Source organism: Salvia miltiorrhiza, chromosome 1, assembly GCF_028751815.1.
Source record: "Salvia miltiorrhiza cultivar Shanhuang (shh) chromosome 1, IMPLAD_Smil_shh, whole genome shotgun sequence".
Taxonomy (NCBI): Eukaryota; Viridiplantae; Streptophyta; class Magnoliopsida; order Lamiales; family Lamiaceae; genus Salvia; species Salvia miltiorrhiza.
In genome coordinates this window covers 42,814,656-42,831,720 of record NC_080387.1, presented here as the reverse complement: position 1 = coordinate 42,831,720, position 17,065 = coordinate 42,814,656, and the positions used below count along the sequence as shown (strand labels likewise).

Here is a 17,065-nt window from a genome sequence, read left to right as displayed (position 1 = left end):
TAAGATTGTGATGTGTAAAGGTAAAGCACACAAAGGTTTAACGTGGTTCGGAGACAACTGCTCTTATGTCCACAATCCTGTCGAACAGGGAATCCACTTCACTTTAGGATTCTTTGTTTTATGATTGCAAGTCAATTGATTAGCTAGTTAGATTAAGCTGATCCACGAGTTTCGCGGTCATGATCGTAATTGACAATTTATGCGGATTGCCTTTGTATGCTATTTTTCGATAGCACCCATTTCTCTGCCAACTTTCAAACTACTCACATGTAGCTTACTTATTGGACTTCTCCTAACTTCGACACCTATTTTTACTATGGGTGGAAGGTATAGAGAGCGTCTCCAACTAAGTGAAAATATTGTCACAATAAAGAACATTTGGGTATACTTCAGTATATTCGGATCTAGGCTAAAGATGTTTACAATGAAGAATTGCCTAGTCTAGGAACTATATAGATTCACAAGTATAAGCTTGTAGCCTTGGAACATTACATGGAATAAGTTCCTATTCAACGATTGTTGTTGTCTAAGAATGAACCTAATGGTAAAAATAGGGCCGTAACTTTCAGGAATTTCAAAAAAAGGACTATATGTTATGAAATTTGAAAATGAGGACTACAATTTTTTTTCTTAACATTTACACTTTTGTTTCGGGCCCAAAATCAATTATTTAGGCTTTTGGTGTTACCTAGAGCCCGTTTCTGATGTGGCCGTGCCATGTCGACTTTTTGGCAATTGTTTTTTTCCCTTCTTTTTTGTATAATCATTTTTTAAACACAATTCAGCTTAAAAGAGAAAAAAAAAATGTAGCAATATTTCTGATCCCCAATTTTCACTTGATATCCTCACTTTATGTCAATTGTCATGAAGCATCTAGGTGGCATGGCCACATCAGCAACGGGCTCTAGGTGGCACCAAAAGCTCGAATAATTAATTTTGGGCCCGAAACAAGAGTGTATATGTTAAAGAAAAAAGTTATAGTCCTCATTTTCAAATTTTGTAACATATAGTCTTTTTTCTGAAAATCCTAAAAGTTACGGTCCTATTTTAACCATTAGGTCTCTAAGAATGGTCTTAAGGAATTAAGTGCACAACAATATCGGAATGCCCACACGGCACACGTATTATGATCTTCCACTGTATTTATAGACGAGACTGAATAGAGCCGTTGGAGAGAGCCTTCTTTAATTTTGATACATTGTGTGTTGAAATCTTCTCATTGGATTGCATCTGAAATGTTTTTGTCGAGTAGTACAACTTTGTATGGCGAACTCTACAACTTTGGATTTCCTTTTGCAGTTTGTCAGGTACGGATGATCTGTAGTGGGAACAATGCAGTAGACTTGAAGTCAGTTGCAATGCCCGATCAGTTCCTTCTTATTTCTTAGTTGAATCTGCACATCCGCTAAGTCTCATGATTCTACTGAGTCTTCGTCGTCAGCTAGTTCCTCTGGATCTTCACTTCAGCTAGAACTCCGTCTTCAGCTAGAACTCCATCTTCAGCAGAATCTACTTTATTAGTTGGTATGATCTCTTCACTTGGACTTCTATCAACCTTGAATTCTTCATAGAATTTCTTTGAGTCTTTTCTTATCGACTTAGATTTCAGCATACTGCACTCTAGCTGGGAACTTCCTGATCCATCAACTAGTTTGGTTATGTTGTGACAGATTAGGATTAAAGAGCACAATCAAACAGACAACGTAAAGGAGACACAGATTTATGTGGTTCACCAATTTGGCTACACCCACGGGTAGAGAGGAGAACATATTTTATTATGCGGCTTGGGTTACAAATTACAGATCTCAAGTATATATAGTACTGAAACATAACACCCAAATTGGGCTAAAAGCCCAAAACTGCATACCGTACATTTTGACTGAAGCGGAAATTCAAGACATATCAATAGGTTATCATGGGAGTTTTGTTATCATTCGATTTTGACATCTTCGAAATTGAGATTTTTTTCCAACAATTACAATTTTGGAAGTTCGATAAAAAAAATTAACAAGATAATAAATCTATATTCTATATATATATATAGGAATTGGTTCAATTGAGATTTATATATATTTTGAGATTTTGAGATAAATGAACATATAAGTACATTTTGATGAACTTGTCAATTAATTTTTTATGAACGCGCGTTGGTCTGGGGTTCAATCCCTACAAGTGGCGTGTTTTTTAAATAAATTAAATAGATTCATATGTTCATCAGTTATATTGGTTATGTTCAAAGAATTTATTGATATGTTCATTTATCTCAAAATCTCAAAAAATTTAAAATCTCAATATAAGCTAACCCTATATATATATATATATATATATATATATATATATATATATATATATATATTCTCTCTTCTATCACCATCTTTTTACTATTTTTCTCTCTTCTCCTACCATTTTTTATTTTATTTTAAAATTTTCTAGATATCGTTTAATTTAATTCATGAAAAAAATAATCAAATATGCATCTGAAATTTAAGTTCGTGGCAAGATCTTTAATATGGTAAAAAAAAATCATCAAAAATAATTTTAATACGAATAATTTAAATTTTTAAATTTTAAAATATTTTATTTTTCCTCTTCATTAAAATTTTACAACTATTTATTTATGTTTGTGTATGAAAATAAATATTTATTTATTATGATGCATAATACTCCATAATAATAATGTAATGCTTATTATCATCATCAAATAATTTAAAATTATCTAATAATTATAATTTTATTACACTTTATATAAAGTTGAAAATTTATGCTTTTAGATTCAAAATTTTATTGAGTAATTGACGTGGATCATATTTTGTATTTATATATATTTTGATTCTAATTAATATTTATATTTATTTATTTAAATATGTCATTTAATTTTGATGTTCCTCGTGCATCGCACGAATGAGCGTCCTAATTAGTCCAAAAAGTGGGTTTTACATCAAATTATATTAAGGAATAAACTCCATATAAAAATATACTCCCTCCGTCCCTAAAATAACTTCTTCTTTTTCCATTTTGGGACGTCCCCTAAATAACTTCCTCTTTCTTTTTTTCCATTTTTGGAAACCTACCCCACCACTAATAATACTTTATTTATTCTTACTTTTCACTTTTCACCACTCCCAATACTAATTATAACACTTTTCACAACTTCCAATAATAATTATATCACTTTTTCTCCACTATCAATACACTTTACAACTTTTTATTAAAACCCGTGCCGTCCCCAAAGAGGAAGCCATTTCAGGGACGGAGGGAGTATATATTATTTTAATATACATATTTATATATCTAAAAAGTGTAGAGATTTTTTTTTATATATAAAAGTGTACATAATATTAAACTAGCATATATAGTACGCATACTATTACTAACAATAACTATTTTTAAAGGCGCCGAGTAGTTGGTACATGACCAACACATGTGTTTTACGTACTACTGTCAAAGTCCATGTACTTATTTTAGTCAAATTTATAATAATAGGTACATGACTTTGTTAAATGGAGTTATAGTTAGATTGAATTTCCTTTTCTAAGAATAAAATATTTTTTTTAATGAAACAACCTCTTTAGTACTCTATTTGTCCCACTTATAATGGCACGATTTTTTTAAGCACGAAAATTAAAAGAAAATGTATTAAAAGTGAAAATGGATATAAACCACTTCTTTAATATGGAGTATAAAATAGATAGAGACATATTTTATTTTTAAAAAGTATCATTATAGGGGCACCCATTTTGGTGGGTAGTTTGGAGGTAGTTTGAACATTGAGCAGTTTCTAGATGAAAATAACATATACACAATGCAGCCTTCCCCATTTCCCAATGTTTGCCCCAACATCCAAAGACGATGATTGGCATCAAATGATATATACAAACTATATACTACCAAGAGCAACAACATAATATATACCATATGTATGAAAATTTGTTATAAATAAATAAATCAAGAAATGCAGCCAAATATTTTGCATAACTTTTGTGTTGCTCGAATGAGGTTGTTGATGAATTTTGGAAGGAAAGAAATCTGTGCTGCTTCATCCTCATGATTGTTGATACTCTGCTTGCGAAGATAGAAACTTCTACTACCAATATCACCGATCAAATCTGACTTCTTCAATCCTATTTTGTAAATACAGAAGTAAATAGTAATATTATTAATCTACTCATGCAACACAGTGCAGATTTTCATTGATTGAAAAATAGTTGAAATTAAATATAAGGGGTGTTGTTTTGTGCCCTCTTCATTTGTAGCTGAATAATTGTGTGAGTGAGGTCATTTTAACTGTAACGTTAACGACACTCAACGTATATATTCCTTTTATTAATGTAGCAATTTGTCTGCTCTTTTTGTTGCCACAATTTTAATTAAGCATTAATCGCCATTACATCAAGAACTAATCCATGCAATCCAAAAGATTTGAAGTCTTGAAGGTTATTATTACTCTGCAAAAAACTAAGTTGAGGCGTATACACCCAATCAAGCCAAAGGTATCACATACTCCAATAATTTTGGGATAAAATGAAGGTCTATTATCAACTTATGCCTTGAACTTGACGCATTTTGCAACAATATCCTCAACTTCGAAATAAGCAGAAGAAGAAAAAAATGCTGACCTTTCAACATTTTTATCACTCGATCAAAATTTAGGCGTCAGGAATCTGACTTTGCACTCTTAATTTTTAACTTGGATAAATACACATGAAACTCAACTGATATTTCATGCCCCAATTTTGATCCAATGACAGTTTTGATAAAAATGTTGGAAGGTCTTTTTTTTTTTGGCAAAACGCAGGAAATAAAGTTGAGGATATAAATAATAATAGAGTTAATATATTAAAATATTCATTTTGTTATTATAAAGTTAAAAAATAACCATAGAAAAAAGTTATTTTTATGAATAGTAGGCACAACAGGGTCGTTAATTCACGACTAAGAAGCTTTTTCTATAAATTGTAAGTAAAATTCGGTTAGTTCACGACTAGAAGCTTTGTGATTGTATATTAATTCAAGACTAAGGAGTTTAATAATTGTGAATTATTTGATAATAGAAGTGAAATTGCAAGAGTTTCTATTTTAATCCTTTTTATCTTAATAAATACTTCTTCTTCTTTTTCATAACAATATATTATTAATTCACGAAATAATAAAGATCCCAAAGTTGAAAGAGAACTTACTGTGAAGACTGAAAAAGGAGTGGTGTAGCTCACAATTTGCAGCTGCGGCTTCATGAAGAGGCGGCGTTCTTCCCTCTTGGTTGTATTTCTTGATCACCAGCTTGATCGTCTCCGCCACGTCCGCTCCTAACTTAACCATCGTTCTAACTGCTCCTGGGCTTCCCTCCACTGTCACATTTACCACTACCTTTGCATCTCTATTGTATTTGTATACCTAAAATCACACAATTCCTTTTTCAACCTCATCTGCGATTTATGTTGTTGTATCGCAGTATAGCAGAACAGGCCACAATTTTGGATAATTAATGATGTATTGATATATCAATTCGATGAGTGATGATCAGTAACAGAGTATTGAGACCTTGAATTCTAATTAGTTAATCTGATCGCGAGTAATTCGATTGATAGTTAATTACGTTCACATCGAAAATGGATTACCTGTAGGGATCCTGAAGGGGGCAAAAATATGTCCGTACATGTATGCGGCCGATAAAGCATTTCTTCCTCCGCCTCCTCATCCACGATCACCGCCACCTCTCTGCCGGCCGAGTTGGGCAGAAATGGCTCCGACTTGTATCTCTTCAGAAAATTGGCGTATTCCGATGGACTCGGAGACAGACTTCTTCCCGCCTCCGGATTGATTCTACGCCGAGCCTCCGCCGGCGATCGTCTGGCGGTTCTCCGGTTGGCCGGAAACTTCCTTCTTCGGAAATCTCTGTGGTCATCAGCCATGGAGAGAGAGAGGGGGTTGGAGTTGGAGAGTGAGAGAATCGTAGTTAGTGTATAAGAAAAGGAAGCGAGGGAAGGAGGAGTGGAGAGGTGGGAGGTTTATTCTGTTTCCTTCGTTGATGCATCTTTACTACTCCATTTACATACAAACATACATATTATTCTTTTCCTTTGTTCTCTTATTACGTGAAGGGGCGTTTGACTAAATTCATTTTAAAAATCTTATACTAACATATTTTAAGAGTTTATATAATATTATAAGAGTGTGTTTGTTTTTGATCCTCTAAATAGAGGGATAACAAAAATTTATGCCTTTAAATGTTTCCTTTCTTATCCCATATTTTACACAAAAGAGAAGTTCACCATTTTTTATTCTTTATTTTCACTTCAAGGAGGGATAATATTATCCCTCCATTTATGTGATAATATTATCCCTCCTTGAAGTGAAAATAAGGAAGAAAAAATGATGAAATTCTCTTTTGTGTAAAATGTGGGATAAGAAATGAGACATTTAAATGCATAAATTTTTGTTATCCCTCATTTTCCCATCCATCAAAGTGAACGCATCCTAAGTTTTTAAGAGATTAGGTTGTTAAAAGTATTTAAATAATTTTGCTTAGAGAATTTTGAGCTGAGAATTTTTGTTAGAGATAGAAAATTAAATATACATAAACTTAGAAGGGTATATGATAGTAGAAATAACAAATCATAGTTGAATAATGTGTGTAAAATTATTAGTATTACTTATAAGCTTATGAAAAAATAAAATTCGGCTATAGTAACTTACGTTTTAGGAGCTTATTTTTACAGTTTATAAATTATTTAGAAGCTTATTTTATCACATATTTTAAATGGGATTAAACAATTTATAAATTCTTTTAAAGAGCTTATAAGCTCAACCCAACATCATCATTTGTAATTCACGAAATCCTATTTTATAAAATACTCCCTCAATTTTTTTTATAAGATGTTTTACATTATTATTTTTTTATTTTTTCTAGGCAATTTCTCTTTTATCTGATTATAAAGAGATAGTATATAAGAAACGAGAATACTTTTTCAATAAGGACAATTAATGTTCAATGACTAAAAGAATCATTATCTAAATAGCAATTGATTTTTTTTTAATTGTTAATACAAATAATCAAAACATCTTATAAGAAAAAGCGAAGAGAGTATATTTTACATAGATCTCTGAATTTAAACGACAAAGAGAAGACACTACAGACTTTTGTTAATGGTCAATGAGGCGTAGTTCAAGTGATAAAATTGATGCGCCCAAAGACTCTATTTTGCGAGAGATTTTGGATTAAATCCCGTGTATGTGCATATATTTTTTCATTTTTGTGTGGATAATGATCCCGTTTACGTGTAAATAATTTTTCCACATTTATATGGTATAGAGATCTTGCTTGCGTGTGAATTACTTATTTGATTACTTATATAATAAATACTTCTCGTCATTTAAAAAAAAGAGACTCTAACGAAGAGTAGGGACAGGTCTACAATAACATATATATACTGTGCGTGAAATCTTAAAGTTTGGCTGTTTATATAATTTTTATTATTAGGAGCCCCACATTGATGAGTTCATAATTTTGAATATTTGGCTTTTAAATATAAGCTAAGTGTGGGTTCGATCCACTAATAAGTCTAGCCACAAGGCCCACAACAATCAAATCCTTTTTTTATGTATAACTTATCCAATAATCAAACGACCAAATTAATAAATAATAAACCATATAATTCATTATAAAATAAAACTATAATCTACAAGAATCTAAAATGTCGTTGTTACGCAAAATTGGGGTGTCCGAGTCAGTGGCGGAGTCAGAAATTTAGTTGAGGGGGGAATTAAATTTGTACGGAGGTGCCCCCGTTTTTTTTTTTAGCATTTCGTATATTTTAAGCATTTTTTTTTTTTAATTAAAAGACAAGCATAATATTAATAATAACGAACAACATTTTCATAAATTATATAATTTCAATACACTATAATTTTTTTTGGGTCATTCCGTATATTTTATGTATTTTTTATTAAAAGAAAAGCTTTAAAATATTTTATAAGTTATTTAAAGGTATGTAGACTTCTTCAAATGTTTGGTAAAATTAGCTCTCAAACAACTTATAAGCTCTAAAAATAAGTTTCAAAAAATAAATTCATCTACCTCAACTTATTTTTTTCATTATCTTATATGTAACAATTAATTTATAAATATTATTTAATTATAGTTTATTATTTTAATCATATACCCTCTCAAGTTCATCTCTTTTCGATTTTCTCTCTTTAATAAATATTTTCTCCTTCTAATTAAAAATTCTCTCTCCAACTTAGTTATAAGCTCAATTATTCAAATATTTTAATAATTTATAAGCTCTTAAGGAACTATATTTATAAACTCTTGAAATATTTTATTTATTTTTATAAATAAAATAAAAAGTTTTTTAGAAAAAAAAAATGAGAGAGAGACCTACAATTTAAAAGGGTTTATTAATTGTAAATCTACACATTATTAGTAAGTTTTGGTTTTTTCTTCAATTCTATAATATTGTGGTGTAAATATAATACCTTTATTTCATTTGGAGATCTTCCCAAATTTCAATTTGAAACAACGCATGGTCATTTTGAAGAAGGAAACACAAATTTTGGTAATTTTTTACGTTTTAGAACTGTTTTGCCCTTAATTAGGACGGATCAAACTCGGGTGCGCGCGGGTTAGGTACACATGGCACTATTAGTATCAAAAGTACCAACAGAAAAAAAAAATCAAGTAAATTGGTACACTTGGCACTATTAGTGCCAATAATGCCATGCACGAATGGTATTACTGTATTAGTGATCATATTAGTGCCAATAGTATTATATACTTGTGTTGATACACTTTCTTGTCTTATATAGATGAGTGCAGTTATATGACCATTTTGAATACTTCCCCATAAAATCTAGATTATACATTTACGGTTTAGATTCTTCATTTAAAGCCATTTAGGGTATAGATTCTTCATTTAGAGTGTTTCACGAATAGTACTTATGGTCATATTAGTGTCATATACTCTCTCTTATGCAATGTTGCACGAATGATACTTATGGTCATATTAGTGTCATTAATGCGTAACCCGCGCGCAAACCACCCGATTATACTCCCTCCATCTCATTAGGCTTATTAATCAAAATAATGTCATGCTTAATAGTATTTTTTAAAACGAATCCAAAATCTTTTTGTTTTTTTTTTCTTCTCAAAATCACCATTCTCTCAGTGTATCTCCTGCTCAAGACCTTCTCTCTAATATCCCCATCTCTCAAGTCTCATCTCATGCCAAGATTGCAGTTGATACCAAATGAGCCCACCGTCTGCTTCAACACAACAAAACAGCTTACTTTTTTGTCTTCGTGAAGAGATGGCCAATTCAGTTGTTTGTCTTCAGAATTCAATATTTCTTAATTATATCTATATGGACCAATTGTCGACTCAGCCCAAACATCTAAAAACATTTCGGTCCATATCATCTTTACTTGGAGGCCCAATTCCCTGTAATTATAAAAGCCCACACCGCTTTTTGCCTTCTTTATGCTTTTCTTCAAACAGAAATATACAAAACAAAAACAAACAGAAAAGCATGCAATTAAGGGGCTCCTTAAGTAATGGGCAGATGCAAAAAAATCATTGATGGGAGCTATATTTTTTAAATTTTCAGTTCAACATTTTGAGAAAGTAAACTTTTTATAATTTAGTTTGGTGATACAGACATACAATATATGGAGTTCGCACAACGATTTGCACATAATTTTATGATTTTATAATTAATTAAAAATAAATTTATATGCGAGTTTCGACATTATGAAAGTCCAAAACGAATAGTAGGGAAGAGTTTATATTAATACATTCATATTCCCAAAAGAGAATATAGAGAGAGACATTCATGATAAGTTAAAACTCAAGGTATGATTATATGTTTGGATTAAAATTAAGATCCTTACGTACTTATAAATTAGAATTGACATTTAAAATTTGGTGCTATCTGTCCAATTTAGGTGTCCCGTTACGAATAATGGGAAATATTAGGAATGATAGTATATTTAGTAGGTGTGGGTCTCCTATATTGAAAATCATGATTGGTTCGTATCATTCATTTACATTATGGGATCTGATTTTTTGACCTTTTTTTTTTTTTTTTTTTTATCGGACAAAGTAATATTAGAAGTTAACAGTTAGTACCCAAACACTCCAAGAAATCACCAAGCCCACCTTATCTCTCCAATCACCAAATTCGCTCCCAATGGGGATCGAACCCGAGTCTCATCACTTAAGTGATGATTTTTTGACCTCTCTCACACTCATTTGAGTTGATGTGCTTCAACAACCTCACTTCGAATTCCTTTCATTTTTTTGGTGGTATTGAAATTGTTTTGGTGATGATTATTGGAATTTGTAAAACGAGATTCTATGTTTTAAATTTGTATTTCATCGTCTAGTACAACCATGACACCATGTGTGTATTTTAATATTTTTTTTTTTTTTTTGAGGAAGTGTGTATTTTAATATTTAGTAAGTAACTTTTTATGTTCAATTTTGGTAGATGGTTTTGGAATTTTTGTGGCAAAAGTTCGATGGTTGGAATAGGAAATGGAAGATCATTCCAAAACAGAAGATCAGATCTTATCTGATTTGTTTGTTGATGTTTTTCAAGTAATTCACTCACAATAAATAGGCCACAAATATACTTCAAAAAAAAAAAATAGTCCACAAATCACATTAAATATGCCTAATATTTTTTTTTTCTGAGATTAAATATGCCCAATTCTGTTTGGCTACCATGCTTAGTTACATGCCTTTGTATAGGGGAAGGGGGAAAAAAAAAAGCTAGACCAAAAAACAAAAAATACAATGGAATGAGTTTATGGAGAATGACATCATATATAGTTCTTCGTTCTTGAAAACTTTTACATCAAACAAAAAAAAAATCTCAAAACTTTCTACCAATTCTTGCAACTGTTGCTCCCAATACGATATGATGTGCGCTTTTAATCTGATGTGCAATAAATTTTTACAACATTAGTTGGGGTAATTTGTTGAGAACCATTATCATGCATAAGTAAACAATAAAAATAGCTTCTTTTTTTTTTCAATGATGAGAGAAATCTGTAGCAGCTATCGAGACGTCCACTGGTAAATTTTGCTTATAATTACACAGAAGTGAAAAATCACACCTAACATATATATCATGTATTCATGTATGACATAATTCGACCATAAATATATTAGAATAATTAGAGCACCCACAGTGGGTGACTCGATAGGTGCCACTCGAGTCACCTACTGCAGCCGGCAGTGACTCGAGGTTGCCCCGATTTATCGGGTGTGGCCAATATCGGGGAGGCGCGTGTATTTAAAAAAAAATTAAAATTTGAAAGTTAACGGCTATTTAGCCGATTTGTTTGGTTCCAACGGCATTCTAGCCATTTTTCACCTTTTTCTCTCTCTCTCTCTCTTTTTTTAATTTTCCTTTCTATAAATACCTCATTTTTTCATTCACACACACAACAATCTCAATCCTTCAATCTCTCTCTATTTCTCCTTCAATCTTCCTCTTTTTTACTTCAAAAAATAAAGGAAATAATTCAATGATACTTCGTCGTCTTCGTTTGACGGGGTAGCGCAGACGATCATCGATGAGATCCATGAGTAGAAACAATTGCTTGCTCAAATGTACTTCCAACCGGCGCCGAAACGTGTTGTTCCTCACCGACAATACGTCTACTGTGATCGTGAGGCTGCACATTTACGTCTTATGCAAGACTATTTGGTGGACGTCGTATCCACCAAATAATTCCTACAATACTATCAAGAATTAAGTGAGTATAATGATAAGCAGGGTCGAACCACAGAGAGCAGGTAAAATCATCCAATTCCCTAAGGACCTAATTTGGTGTAGCCACCACGCCTTAAATTGAGAGAAAATATTAATTAACCTAAGAAAGCAAATTAAATCAATTAAAATAACTATAGAAAATAATCAATAAAAGGTAACTCGGCTCGAATAAATCCACACTAATTCAATTCTCTGATCATCGACGCAAAGATTAATTAATCCCTATCCACCAACCAGTTATAGGATACCGTGATACGCACTGACATACCCCAATTCCTACTTACTATGTCGATAAACAGCTGGAGACGCCAGACCTGCTTATTTCCTTTATTAAAATATAACCTAGCTGAATACGCCAAGACCTAGATTTAATATTCTAATAGCATTACGAGGAAGGAACCCAATTTAGACCAATTATCCTAGATACGCTAGTAATAATTAATCCACCAATTTATTTCTACTACGAACACAGTAACTTTATCACTAATCAGCCATATTCCAACAATTACGGATTGAAGGTACTAATTGACTGTAATCCAATTAAACCTAAGTTGGCCAGACTTAAATAAAAGGGAAAATTGCACCTAAATACACAAACTTTGCCAAAAATCCATATTTGACGTGAAGTTAGGATTTTACATTTTAATACACCAACTTTCGTTGTTGTCCAAATTTGACACGACTTAATTCTTAAAAATTCAAAAAACAACCCCTTTTTGTAAATAATTATACAAAGACCCACTTATGTTATAATTTGGGACATTTAAACCAAAACAAGATATTTCTTTATGATGTTTTCTTTTAAACCATTTTAGGCGCGGATCAAAGATTAAAAGAAAACATCATAAGGAAATATCTTGTTTTGGTTTAAATGTCCCAAATAATAACATAATTAAGTGGGTCTTTGTATAATTATTTACAAAAAAGGGGTTATTTTTTGAATTTTTTAAAATTAAGTCGTGTCAAATTTGAACAACAACGAAAGTTGGTGTATTAAAATGTAAAATCCTAACTCGCGTCAAATATGGATTTTTGGCAAAGTTTGTGTATTTTCACGCAATTATCCCTAAATAAAATCAGAATTATCTTTAAACCCTAGGAATAAATCGGAATCAATAGGAATCGATTTTATGCTCAATTAGGTCTCACAAATTAATAAATTTGTGTTTCATTATTATCACCGAATTAAAGAATTAGCAACTCATAATTAAAACTAAAACAATCAAATAGATAAAAGCAAACATAAAATCAAAGAAATAAATTGAAATTGAAAACGAAACAATCACCACAATTGGAACCCAAAAATAACGTCTGCCAAGGTTTCAATTTCAAAGGAGTGCGTCTGCTCAAAAGTAATCTCTAAAATAAAAGTCAAAAATCTAGTATAAAAGCTAAGCAAAAAGTGTAGTGTCTTTAAAACTAACAAATCCACTTGATCTAGTACCTAGCCGCCTAATTCCTACTGCTTGCGTAAAACTAATTCCCCCAAAATCAAAGTCCAAACAACTATATATCTCGTGTAACCTAAAAACTCTATTCTCATTAAACTTTAACCTAACTAATCTAATGGGCCAATAATAATAAAAACATTAAATCATAGCCCAATAATTAGCTAATCACTTGTTGCATCTTTTGGGCTCGCCAATAATTCTGATTCTTCATCTTCTTAAATCTTCCAATTAATCCACTAAAATAGCTTCTTTTCCACTTCATTCTTCTCCATTCCATTAACATCAAACTCCTTCAATTCCTGCACCAAAAATCACCTACTTGTGTATATTAAATTCCATTAAAGCACAAAATAATCCAAGAATATGAACAACTAAAATACACACATCACTATTTCAACGACAATCCGACGTACATGCCTACATTTTTTCGACGTCGTTTTCGGATGCAGAAAGAGTTGTTCCTGCGCATCGTCAAGGCTGTTCAAGGTGAAGATACTTACTTCTAGATGAACCATGATACACGAGGTCGGGACTCTTTCACACCTTTGCAGAAATGCACGACGGCTATCCGTCAATTAGCCACCGGCGTCAGTGCGGATACTTTCAACGAGTATCTCAAGGTCGCCGACACGACGGGGCGTCTATGCCTCAAGAGATTCTCCAAGGCTGTCATCCGGGCTTACGGAGCCCATTATCTTCATCGGAGGACGTCCAACACCTTCTTTAGATGCACGAGGCGCGACACGAATTTCTCGGGATGCTCGGGAGTTTTGATTGTATGCATTGGGGGTGGAAGAATTTCCCAAAGGCGTGGCACGGTGCATATACACGCGGTGATCAAGGGGAGCCCACCTTGATCTTGGAGGCCGTTGCATCCCACGATTTGTGGATTTGACATGCCTTTCGAACAACGACATCAACGTGTTGAACCAGTCGCCTCTGTCTCCGACGTGCTGGATGGATCGGCGGCGCCGGTGATCTTTGAGGTCAACCGGCGCTACTACCAGATGAGCTACTATTTGTGCGACGACATATATCTAGAATGGCGTTGCTTCATCAAGAGTCCGCCGATAGCAACCAATCCAAAGGAGGCGAGGTTCAAGAAGATGCAAGAATCGGCAGGGAAGGATATCGAATGTGCCTTTGGAGTGTTTCAAGCTCGATGGGGAATCATTCGAAGTCCGGCGCGGGGTTGGTACGTCGAGCATCTCAAGGACATCATGATGTGTTGCATCATTCTCCACAACATGATTGTGGAGAACGAAGATGAAAGAGCTGCCCATTTGAGAGATGACGACGCAGGACACGAGGCGTCTAGCAGTGACTGGACGGAGAGTGCTCGAGCAACCCCGTTTTGCTTCGAGGAATACGCGCAAAGATATGCAATTCTCCGAGATAGACAGATACATGCTTAGCTCCAACATGATTTGATCGAGCACGTTTGGGCACGTTTCGGACCTTTAGGGCCGGAATAGTTGTTTTATAATATGTTTTTAAATTTTTAAGATTTATGTAATTTTTTATGTAATTTTTAGGATTCTCAAATTAATGCAATTGAAATTTGAAGTAAATTGTATTATTTAAATTTATGTAATTAAATTTAACTAAAAAATACAAAAAATCAAAACTAAAAAAATCAAGTCAGCTATCAAGTCACCTCACTGTGGCCTCCTTAACCCAATGTGATCCCACTTCTATCAGGTCAACTATCAGGTCACCCCCACTGTGGATGCACTTAATCAGAACTTGAAACATTTCCGTTTATTCATTATTACATGAAGAAAAATCTAATAAAACCACAAATCTAATATCGATAATGAAACTAGTCTACACACACTTCTCCATCATATGTCATTTGGTTAACAAATATACTTTACAAATACCCAATTAAGTTTCGAGGTATAATCAAACATATATATATAAGTCAATATAAAGTGAATCAAAAGCCACTTTAATTTTCTTCACAAATACTACAATCAAGAAAGTTTAAAGTTGGACAAAAATAAAAAAGTGACGGACTATAAGTCTACATTTCGAATGATTATTTTCAAACTTTTTCACATACAATGTCCGCTATACATTGATACAAATCTAACTTTTTACTAGTTAGAGATCTTCAAACATATCCTTTTTGAAGTCTTATTGAAGATAACGAATCAGTGTTTTAGTTCTTTATTACATTATGGTTAAACGCCTGTTATTTGAACCAAAACACAGCAATGTATTACTTAAAAAAAAAACTTGAGAATAGAGTAAACTCATCGGTATTTGAATCTGATTTACTGTGTGGTTTTGTTACATTTTAATGGTTTTATTCTTCTTGCTCCACAATTATGCAAGGCATTATGGCAATTTATGGGGATATACCAACGCATTAACCTATATATGATCCTAGTATAATTAGTGCATATAATTGACTCATTTTTTCTTTTCTTCTTTAAGTGGAGAGCCGCACCCGCTTTTTTTTTTTTTGGAATACATTATATAAATAAATAAATAAATTTAAAAATTGTACAAGGGAGGACTCGAATCTAAGACCTCAAGGCTTGGACATTAACTACCTACCTTTTAGTACGCAGTTGGTGAAATTATGTTCCACTTAAATTTATAGAGGCATTGGTAACCTAAAGCCTAATTTATCACTAAATCATCCTCAAAAGAATTAACGGACTCTTTATTTTGTATTCTATGTCTTTTCTACCTATTATAGTATTATAAATAAATTAGGTGGTTGCAGTGATTGAGACCCTATCTATTATATAATAGGATTAAGCCTTAACCTATGTGGCATATCTAAAATCTCACCATTTCAAAATTTACCATATATAATCTTCATCATTTATTAATTAATTAACTATTACATTCTATATAAAGATTCATTAATCATAATAAATACAATTAATAATATATATATATATATATATATATTAACATTACATATAATCTAAATTAATAAATTTTATTATTTATTTTTTCTAGATAAAAATTAGATTTACATGTCTGATAAGAAAAAAATTATAATCTATATACGATAAATTATTTTAATTGAATGTTAGTGATTAGATGTATATTTGTTATTAATTTTATATTACTCAATAGCGTACATATTATATGTATATGTTGCAATATATTATATTGTATGCATATATATATATATATATATATATAATATTTATATTCTTAATTTTCAATAAAACTAATTTTAAATTAAGTTTGAATTGAGACATGCACGTATATGTAAATTATAAACGGGTCCGGTCATTGATTTACATGTTTGCATAATAAGGCACAAATTCTATAAACTGATTACTTTGAAACAAAATCTTATTTTATGTCTATCAAAATAATTAAAATTTTATTTTTATTTTTTATGAAATAAATCCATACATTTTATTTATATAGGGAAGAAAAATATATTTTTCATTTCTGCAAACTTTATTTGTTTCTGTTCGTCCATTACTACAATAATAATAATAATAATAATAATAATAATAATAATAATAATAATAATAATAATAATAATAATAATAATATCTATTCTATAATACGATTAGGCCTTAGCCTACGTGGCAGGCCTCAAATTATTTCTTTTCAATCTCAATCTCCAACGTGGCATTTGACAATCCAATCTATATATTCTCATTCTCACTTTTAAAACAAAAGTCACACCTCCCTCTTCCTCACCCCATCGCCGCCGTCCCTGAATCTGGTCGGCGTCGTCTCCCCCTTCACTGTCTCTCTCTTCTCTCAATCCTTTTCTCTCTCTAAAGTCGATTGCACACTCAAATCAAGCCCTAATTCCCCCCTTAAACTGCCCGCCTCTCTCTCCCTCTAAAT

The 17,065-nt window shown here is 32.0% G+C and overlaps 2 protein-coding genes across 2 annotated transcripts; one reads left to right on the top strand and one right to left on the bottom strand.

The window, feature by feature from the left end:
* Positions 1-3,796: 3,796 nt before the first annotated feature.
* On the bottom strand, positions 3,797-6,092 carry LOC131025867 (uncharacterized protein At4g22758). Its single transcript, XM_057955654.1, has 3 exons — positions 5,616-6,092; positions 5,178-5,391; positions 3,797-4,121 (listed from the first exon to the last, which is right to left on the bottom strand). Exons 1-3 carry the CDS (start codon positions 5,907-5,909, stop codon positions 3,946-3,948), a joined length of 684 nt encoding a protein of 227 aa, XP_057811637.1. The 5' UTR covers positions 5,910-6,092; the 3' UTR covers positions 3,797-3,945.
* An 8,032-nt stretch (positions 6,093-14,124) lies between these two features.
* Positions 14,125-14,643, top strand: LOC131008318 (uncharacterized). The gene has a single exon (XM_057935205.1). The coding sequence runs from the start codon at positions 14,125-14,127 to the stop codon at positions 14,641-14,643; it is 519 nt and encodes a 172-aa protein (XP_057791188.1).
* The last annotated feature ends 2,422 nt before the right edge of the window (positions 14,644-17,065 follow it).

What these genes read in the sequence shown, in the direction of transcription:
- LOC131025867 (XM_057955654.1), bottom strand. Translation starts at nt 5,909, where the DNA reads ATGGCTGATGACCACAGAGATTTCCGAAGAAGGAAGTTTCCGGCCAAC. An exon ending in CCCCTTCAGGATCCCTACAG is followed by an intron (nt 5,392 to 5,615) that starts GTAATCCATTTT and finishes GTGTGATTTTAG; the next exon opens with GTATACAAATACAATAGAGA. An exon ending in CTCCTTTTTCAGTCTTCACA is followed by an intron (nt 4,122 to 5,177) that starts GTAAGTTCTCTT and finishes TTTACAAAATAG; the next exon opens with GATTGAAGAAGTCAGATTTG.
- LOC131008318 (XM_057935205.1), top strand. Translation starts at nt 14,125, where the DNA reads ATGCCTTTCGAACAACGACATCAACGTGTTGAACCAGTCGCCTCTGTC.